Source organism: Pseudopipra pipra, chromosome W, assembly GCF_036250125.1.
Source record: "Pseudopipra pipra isolate bDixPip1 chromosome W, bDixPip1.hap1, whole genome shotgun sequence".
NCBI classification, from domain to species: Eukaryota; Metazoa; Chordata; class Aves; order Passeriformes; family Pipridae; genus Pseudopipra; species Pseudopipra pipra.
The window spans coordinates 11442201-11450960 of record NC_087580.1 but is presented as its reverse complement, the minus strand read 5'-3'; the positions used below and the strand labels follow the sequence as shown (position 1 = coordinate 11450960).

The window sequence follows — 8760 nt, the reverse complement described above, 5'->3', positions numbered from 1 at the left end:
TCGGGAGGGCTTAGCGGGGGGGTTCGGGGGTTCCCGGGGACGTTTTGAGGGGTCCCTGAGGGGGTTCGGTGTCCTGAGGGAACTCAGGGGGGAGGTTGAAGGTCCCTGAAGGGGTTTGGGGGGCTCTGATGGGGGTCTTGGTTTCTGAGGAGATTTGGGGGGTCCCAGGTGGGCTTTGGGGGTCTTTGAGGAGGTTTGGGGTTCCTGGGGGGCTTTGCGGGGACCTTCGAGGCAGTTTTGGGGTCTCTAGGGGGTTTAAGGTGTCCCAGACGGTTCTGAGGGTCCGTGAGGGGGATTGGGGGTCCCTGAATGGGCTTGGGGAGTCTCAAGTGGGTTTTGCGGGTCACTGAGAGGGTTTAGGGGGTGCTGGGGAGGGATGAGGGGTCCTTGAGGAGGTTTCGATGGGTCGAGGGGGGGATTTCAGGGGTTTTGAGGGGATTTTAGGGGGTCCCCTAAAGCCCAGCAGTGGGTTCAGGGGGTCCCCCAGCTCCCAGGGGAGGGGTCCTAGGGATGCCCCGAAAATCCGGGGGGAAGATGTACCACATCTGGGTAAGGGGATCCCAGTGACCTCCCAGTGACCCTCAGTATGGCCCAGTAACCCCCTCAGTGACCAGCCAGTGTGTCCCAGTGACCTCCCACTGCCCCCCAGTATGGCCCAGTGATCCTGCAGTGAGCACCCAGTAACCCCCAGTATGGCCCAGTAACCTCCCAGTGTCCCCCCATGTGTCCTGGTAATCTCCCAGTAACTCCCCAGTTCTCTGCCAGTGCCCCCCAGTGTGCCCCAGTTCCCCCCCACTCCCTCCCAGTGTCCCTCAGTAACGCCCCAGTCCCTCCCAGTGCCCCCTGGTTCCCCCTAGTGTGTCCCAGTATCCCCCAGTAATCCCCCAGTGCCCCCAAAGCCCCCCAGCTGTCCCCAGTGTGTCCCCAGATGCCCTTGGCCTTTCTGTGAGCATGGTGGGGAGGGGGGATGAGTTTGGTGTCAGAGGGTCCGGGGGGGCTCCTGGGGTGAGATGGAGGGATGGGGACATCAGGGATGGGGTTTGGGGACAGTGGGGTGGGGTATGGGGACAGTGGGGTGGGGTATGGGGAACGTGGAATTAGGGGGAATTATGGCCATGGAGAGGCCCTGGGGACATTGGAGACACCAGGGGGGTCGCAGGGTGTTAAGGGGGGAATTAGGGACACCAAGAAAGTCTTGGGAACCCCAGGGGGGTCTCAGGACTCACCTGCTCTTGGTGCTGCCCCTCCTCTTTCCCCCTAGACATCATTAACCCCCCCAATGTCTCCCAACCCCCATTTTCCTTTGAATCCCCTCCCCCTACAGATCCCTTTGACCTCCCAAGACCCCTTTTAACTCCCCTAAATGCACCCAAAGCACCCCAAAACCCCCCAAATCCCCATCCAACCATCCCCCCAGATCCCGTCAAATCTCCCCCAGCCCCCCTTCAAATCCCTTCCAGCCCCCCCCAAAGAGGGATCACCCAGCAGCAGGAGCACAGTGGCTGTACTGGGGGCACTGGGCTGTACTGGGAGGGCACTGGGGTGGGCTCAGGTGTCCCACAACAATGTGGCCCAGCTCCAGGAGAGATCTGGGGAGCAGTGAGGAGGTACTGGTCTGTACTGGTCTGTACTGGTCTGTGCTGGTTTGTACCCCCAATCCCCAAAGCCCCTCCCCAGCTCCCCCAGGACCCTCCCGCACCCCAAATCCCCCCAGGCCCCCCCGGCCCCTGACTTGGTCCTGCTGCCCCTTGAGCATCTGCAGCTGCTGCAGAACCAGGCATTTCATCAGCAAATGTGCAGGTGACCCCAAGCTGGGGTGTGTTGATGTGCTGGAAGGCAGGAGGGCTCTGCAGAGGGACCTGGCCCAGCTGGATCCATGGGCTGATTGCAAGGGGATGAGGTTCCAGCAGGCCAAGGGCCGGGTCCTGCCCTTTGGCCACAAGAAGCCCCGTCAGCCCCCCGGGCTGGGGCCAGAGTGGCTGGAGAGCAGGCAGGCAGAAAGGGAGCTGGGAGTGGGGATGGACAGGAAGCTGAACAGGAGCCAGAGTGTGGCCAGGTGGCCAAGAGGGCCAATGGAGTGAGGAAGTGTGGCCAATGTGTGAGGAAGAGTGTGGCAGCAGGAGCAGGGAAGGGATTGTTGGGCTGGAGTGAGCGCTGGTGAGGCCACCCCTGGAGTGCTGTGTCCAGCTCTGGGCCCCTGAGTTGAGGAAGGCCCTGGAGGGGCTGGAGCAGGAGCAGAGAAGAGCAGCGAGGCTGGGGAAGGGAGTGGAGCACAAGTGGTGTGAGGAGAGGCTGAGGGAGCTGGGGGTGCTGAGGCTGGAGAAGAGGAGGCTCAGGGGAGACCTCCTGACTCTCTGCAAGTCCCTGCCAGGAGGGGGGAGCCAGGTGGGGGTGGGGCTGTTGTGCCAGGAAGCAGCAGTAGGACAAGAGGGCTGGGTCTGGAGCTGTGCCAGGGGAGGTTTAGGTTGGATATTGGGAAGCAATTTTTTGCTGACAGGGTAATCAGGCCTTGGAATGGGCTGGGCAGGGAGGGGTGGAGTCCCTGTCCCTGGAGGTGTTGAAGGTGAGAGTGGATGTGGCCTCAGTGCCATGGTCTGGGAAGCACAGCAGGGTTGGATCCAGGGCTGGACTTGATGATCTCGGAGGTCTTTTCCAACCCAGCTGATTCTGTGATTCTCTGATTGCCATTCCTGTGGCAGCACATGCTTGAGGCTCCATCCCCAGGGTGAGAGAGATGTCTGTCCATATCTATCTGCAAGGTTAGTCTGTAAATGTGTGGTGTTAGCAAAGCAGGCTGAGTTGTGGGCTGGTTGTAGAAGGAGAAAGAAGCCCCCAGCCCAGTGCAAGCAGGCAGCCCTCAGCTTGCACCTGATGTCCCCTCCCTGCAGGTTCCTGTCCTTGAGCCCAGGCCCTGAGGTGAGGCTGAGAATAAGTGCAAGGCAGAGGTGCTGCTGAGGAAGGAGAGCCCCGTGGTGGGGAAGGCACAAAGCTGTGTGTGCCCATCCCCGAGCAGGTGCTGTGTCCATCCCCTGTGTGCCAGGTGAGCTGGGGCTTTGCTGCAGAGCTGCGGGCGCTGATTTGAGCGGCTGCAAGTGCTGAGATGGTGGGCACCCAGGAACACCAACTGTGCCTGGCCACGGAGCCTGCAAGGAGGAGCAGAGACAGCCCTGGCAGTGTGGGGGGCCAGGTTGTCCCTGTGCCTTCCCCTGCAGGCCCTGGCTGTCCCTGCTGGGCCCCTGTCCATCCCCATCAGGTCCCTGCCCGTCCCCCCAGGCTGAGCTCCCCCCAGGAAGTGCCGTGGAGCTGAAGCTGCTGCCATCCCCCCCTGCGGCCGCTGCCCCGGCCAAGGGAGCAGCAAAGGCAGGGCCAGGAGCAGAGGCAGCAGCAGGGGAGCCCTGGGGGGCCGGGAAGCTCTTGTGTGGGGCAGGAAAGAGGCGCTGGGCACGAGGCCGGGGCTGTGCTGAGCAGGCCCAGCCCTCACATCCCCCCAGCCAACGCCGGCTGCCCGGGGGGCTTGGGAGGGACCCCCAGCCCGTGTGCCCCACACTGAGCTGGCAGAGAGAGAGCCAAGGGACAGGGCCACGGGCAGGGCCACGGGGGAGGGACAGGCAGGGCCATTGCAGGGCCACGGTGAGGGCACAGCCTGTGGCAGCAGAGCTGCCCAGGGCCGGGGGCAGCCGGGGCTGTTGGGACCAGCCAGTGCTGGGGCCGAGCAGAGCACGAGGCCTCTTGCAGAGCCCTGGAGCAGCCTCCCACTTGCCAGCCCCGCCCTGGTGGGGTGACACTGTCCCCTCCCTACAGGACACTCCCCCAAAAAACTTCGTGGGGGCCTTTTGTGTCTATTCCTGGTTGGTGATTCCTGCTGAGGACCTGAGGGAGCCTCTGCAATCCCATCCATGGGACACAGTCTCCTCTGCAGAGCTTGACTCCCTGCAGACTTTGCAGGGAAATCTGTGCTGGCAGCCTGAGTATGTCAAGACCCCCCACGCTCCCCCCCAGGATATTTGGGACGAGTTCCCCCTTCCTGGGCACCCGTGGGATGGGGGGCGATTGTTCTCCTGCTGTTGCTGTTGCTGCTCCACCCCTGTCCCGGCCCTTCCTGCCGCTGTGGGGTGAGCGGAGCGGCCACGATGGGAAAGGGGGGAGAGGAGCGAAAAGAGCGGGTGGGACCCCCAAAGGGAGCGCGAGGGGCGGTGGGTCACCCCCAAAGGGAGCTGGGGGAGCGGGGTTTGGGGGGCCGATGGGGAAGGGGTGGGAGAGGGGGGCTGAGGGGAGGGGAGGGACTGGGGTTGCCGTGGGGGTGCCTCGGTGTCCCCGTGCCTTGATCCCGTGAGAGCGGGGGAGGCTGGAGAGAGGGGGGAGCTGTGAGAGCCCCGAGAGCTGGAGGGGGGGGAGCTCGGGCCCCCTGTGCCGAGCCAGCGTTCAGGGCCCTGCTGTTGGTGCCAAATTGCCCCTGGTCAGGCTGAGCCCAGAGCCCGCCCACGTGTCAGGGGGCCCGATCCACTCCCTGCTCTCGTTGCCCTGGGGCAGCCTCTGGTGTCCCCCCGCCCGTGGGGCTGTTTGGGTGCCTGGGGCACAGCCGGCCCTTGTGCAGGGCTGTGCCCTTGGGGGCTGTTGGGGGTGGGTGGGAGGTGGTTTTTGGGGGCCGGGCTGGGTTGGGGTCAGAGCCCTGGTGGTGGGTGGGGGATGCGGGTCCCCCCCATGATGGGGGTTGGTGTTGCTGGGTCAGGCCCCGCCAGCTCCATTGTCAGCCTGGTGCTGATGGGGGGGACACAGCGGGTTTGGGGCCCCCCAGGAGTGCTGGGGGTGGGTGTGGAGCCCGGGAGCTGCCGAGTGTGGAGGGCGGAGCGGGGCGATGCTGGAGCTGGGGGACCCCCGGCAGCCTGGAGGGGGGAGCACGGAGAGGGAGGAGCCCTGGGACCCTCAGGAGCCTGAAACGGGGGGTGTGGAGAAGGGGAAGCCTGGACAGTGGGGACCCCTGGGATCCCTGGGACAACAGAGTGGAGAACCTGGAGAGGGGGAATGTCTGGGAACGTGACCCCTCGAAGGCGAGAGTCAGAGGAGAAAGGACCCTTGGGACCCCCAACACTGCCAGCATCCCTAAGGGGGACCCCAAACATCCCAGACAGGGGAGACCTTCCAACCCCAGAGGGGAGAGACCAGAGAGGGGGAACTTCTGGGAGAGATTTTTTTTGGCTAATCTTCATATTTTTGGAGTATATTTCATCTGAATCTCAAGTTTTTGCAGTTTGAGGGTGTGGGGCTCTTCTTGCTATTTCTGAGGGGGGTTTTGCCTGAATCTGGGTGGTTTGGGTTTTTCTGGGCTGAATCTTGGTGTTTTGGAGGTTTTTATGGTCACAGGATGCCCGGTGAGTTCTAGAGATGGACTTGGGCAGGAGGAACCCCCAAACCAACGTGCTCAGCCCTTGTTTCCCCCCCATCAGGATTTGTCCTTCCCAAAGCTTGGGCAGATGAAGGAGGCTGCGAGGAAGAGGAAGATGCCTTGGGCCCCCCAGGCAGGTGAGGAGGCAGTCAGTGTCCCTTTGGGCGGGTGTTGTGCTGGCTCTGTCAGCCGAGCATGGCCCCGGCTGCAGGACAACCCCGCTGGCGCCGCCGTCCTGCCGGGGCCGGAGTTGGGGGGATGTCCTTGGCCTTCCCTGTGGGCCGGAGGCAAATCCCCTCCCTGTCCTTGTTGCTTCCTGCCCCAGGCCCCGAGCTGAGGACGGAGAGCCCGGAGGACAAATCCCCCCGGCAGAGCCTGGTGGGAGAGGCCGTTTTGAAGGGCTCCACGGCGCAGGAAGGCAGCGGGGAGGAAAAGGGCCGGAGATCCCCCCGCAGGAGGGGCTCCAAAGCCAGCCCAGGGGGCTCTGAGGAGGAAAGAGCCAGCCTGTGCCGGGAAGGCGGCCGGAGCTTGAGCCAGAGCTCTGACCTGGTGGTCCCTGAGCAGCCTCCCAGCAGGGAGAAGCCCTTCAGGTGCTTGGAATGTGGGAAGAGCTTCAGGAAGAGCACCCAACTCCTCACCCACCAGCACATCCACACTGGGGAACGGCCCTACACATGTAGGGAATGTGGGAAGAGCTTCAGGGACACCTCCAACCTGATCCGACACCAGCGCATTCACAGTGGGGAACGGCCCTACACATGTAGGGAATGTGGGAAGAGCTTCAGGCAGAGCTCCAACCTGATCCAACACCAGCACATCCACACTGGGGAACGGCCCTACACGTGTAGGGAATGTGGGAAGAGCTTCAGGGACAGCTCCACCCTGATCCAACACCAGCGCATTCACACTGGGGAACGGCCCTACACGTGTGGGGAGTGTGGTAAGAGCTTCAGGGACAGCTCCCACCTCCGCAGCCATCCTCACATCCACAGTGGGGAACGGCCCTACACATGTGGGGAGTGTGGGAAGAGCTTCAGGGACAGCTCCACCCTGATCCAACACCAGCGCATCCACACTGGGGAACGGCCCTACACGTGTGGGGAGTGTGGGAAGAGGTTTCAGTGCAGTGGGAATCTCCTCAGGCATGAGCGGACGCACACGGATGAGAGGCCCTTCCGCTGCACCGACTGCGGGAAGGGCTTTAAGCGGAACTCCACCCTCGTCACCCACCGGCGCATCCACAGCGGGGAGAGGCCCTACAGCTCCAGCCCCCGCACCCACCATCTTATCCACACTGGGGAACGACCCTACAGGTGCTCGGAATGTGGGAAGAGGTTTAAGACCAGCTCCAATCTCCTCCTGCATGAGCGAACGCACACGGATGAGAGGCCCTTCCGCTGCACCGACTGCGGGAAGGGCTTTAAGCGGAACTGCATCCTCATCATCCACCAGCGGACACACACGGATGAGAGGCCCTTCCGCTGCACCGACTGCGGGAAGGGCTTTAACCGGAACTGCACCCTCGTCAGGCATCGGCGCATCCACACCGGCGAGAGGCCCTACAAGTGTGGGGAGTGTGGGAAGAGCTTCACCCAGAGCGGTAACTTGACCTCACACCAACGGACCCACCAGTAAGGGGAACCCTGCGAGTGCCCCGACTGCGGGAAGAGCTTCGGCCGCTGCTTCCACCCCGAATGAACCCCCTGATGGGGAGGCAACCCCTGGAGTGCAGTGACTGTCAGTCCATCCCTTTCGACCACAAAGGGCCAGTCCCCTTTCCCAGGGGCAGCTTCTTCCAACAGAACCCTTCCTGGGGTGTGTGGAGATTCCTGCCATGGCTGGGGACGCCCCAAGGTCACTGCTGGAGGTTGAGAGCAGAGATCTCCTCATGAGCGTTGGTCTGGGGGAGTTCCATCCATCTCTAATTAAGAATTATTGCTTTTGTGCCAGTTTGAGTAGAATGGCTTCAACAATTGCTTTAGTGTAGAGCACTGTCCTGTCTTATCCTGTACTCCTGGTAGTTTTAGTGTTTGTATTGTGCAGTAAATAATTCTGATGAAGATCTTCTGTCTGATCATTTGTAACCCTAAATAAGTTCATTTCTATCAATAGTTCTGATTTGCTATCATTAAAAGCTGGGGGACAAAAGTGGTTCAGTCACAGCTCTGTAATTCCTCTAAACTGAAACTGTTGGTATGATGCAAGGCTGAGATTGGATCCAGCAGCCCCCAGCACCCCACAGGAAGTTGGGAGCTCAGGGGGGCCACCCCCCTTTGCCAACCCCCCTGTGCCCAAAGACCCCCATGGGACCGTTGGACCCACCAGCCCACCCTCCCTTTTCCACCCTTCTCCCTGTTCCTTCCACTTTCCCATTGTCCCCTCAATCCCCGTTTTCTTCCCGACCAGTTTTGGGCTCCCAACCCCCACTTTTTACCCCCTTTCCTTTGGTTGTTGAAGGATAAAATGAGGCTGCACACACAGAGTTCCATTTCAGGACTTGTTTACCAACACTTTTCTGTGTCCCCTTTTATTCCTCTTCTCCTGTGAGCAGCACTCAGTGTTTGTCTTTTAGTCCATCAGAATTCCCAGCATGGCCCCAAAGCAGTGCCCTGATCCCACACATTCCCCTCCCCTCATGTGCTGGCTGTTCAGCCACCAGAGAAAAACACAGGCTGGTCATGGAGGCTGGTTCAAGAGCATTTGCACTTGGAGAAACAACCTTCTGTCTCTCCAAGCACTCAGCCAAGGTCCATCCTCCCTTTGCATTCCCATGAACTCAGGGCAGGTGCAGAGTGACTCCTCTTGGTCCCACCTCTGCCCCTGTTCTGTTTGGACACGCAGAGTTCACGGCCAAGAGGGCCAGGACCCGGGCTCCTTGTCTTGGGGCTTGTCCCATGTGCTTCCAGAGGACTTGGAATATTGAAACCAGGCAGATTCTGAACCCCTGCTCCTGGTGCTGCCACAGTGCCCATACACTGGCCCTGCAGGCATGGCCTGCACTGACTGGCCAGTGCAGCAGGAGCCGTGGCTGCGGCAGCTGCCGGGATTGCTGCAGAGATGATCCAAGCAATCAGCCCTCCCCTGAGGATTTCTGCATTTCACAGTTTCCTTCATTCACTGTGTCCTGCATCATCCTCCCAGCTTCTGCTTCCCTGGGAGCCCCAGTTTGGCTCTTCTGCCCACGGGAATTATTAATGATAAATGGAGGGTAGGCACGTTTTGATCTGTGATACAACTAAAATAACAAGGATTACTTACAGGGGTGTTACAGGGCCCCTCGCCTCTCCAGTGCCACACGCAGAGCCCAGTGCCGGGGCTTGGTTACAGGGATTCAGGGAGAGGTCCCAGGTTGGACTCGATGATCTTGGAGCTCTTTT

The 8760-nt window shown here is 61.2% G+C and overlaps 1 protein-coding gene across 1 annotated transcript; it reads left to right on the top strand.

Moving 5' to 3' along the window:
* Positions 1-2510: 2510 nt before the first annotated feature.
* LOC135406024 (zinc finger and SCAN domain-containing protein 2-like) lies at positions 2511-7443 on the top strand. The gene is made up of 3 exons (XM_064640550.1): positions 2511-3040; positions 5445-5520; positions 5709-7443. The coding sequence occupies exons 2-3, from the start codon at positions 5472-5474 to the stop codon at positions 7016-7018; spliced, it is 1359 nt and encodes a 452-aa protein (XP_064496620.1). The 5' UTR covers positions 2511-3040; positions 5445-5471; the 3' UTR covers positions 7019-7443.
* Positions 7444-8760: the final 1317 nt, after the last annotated feature.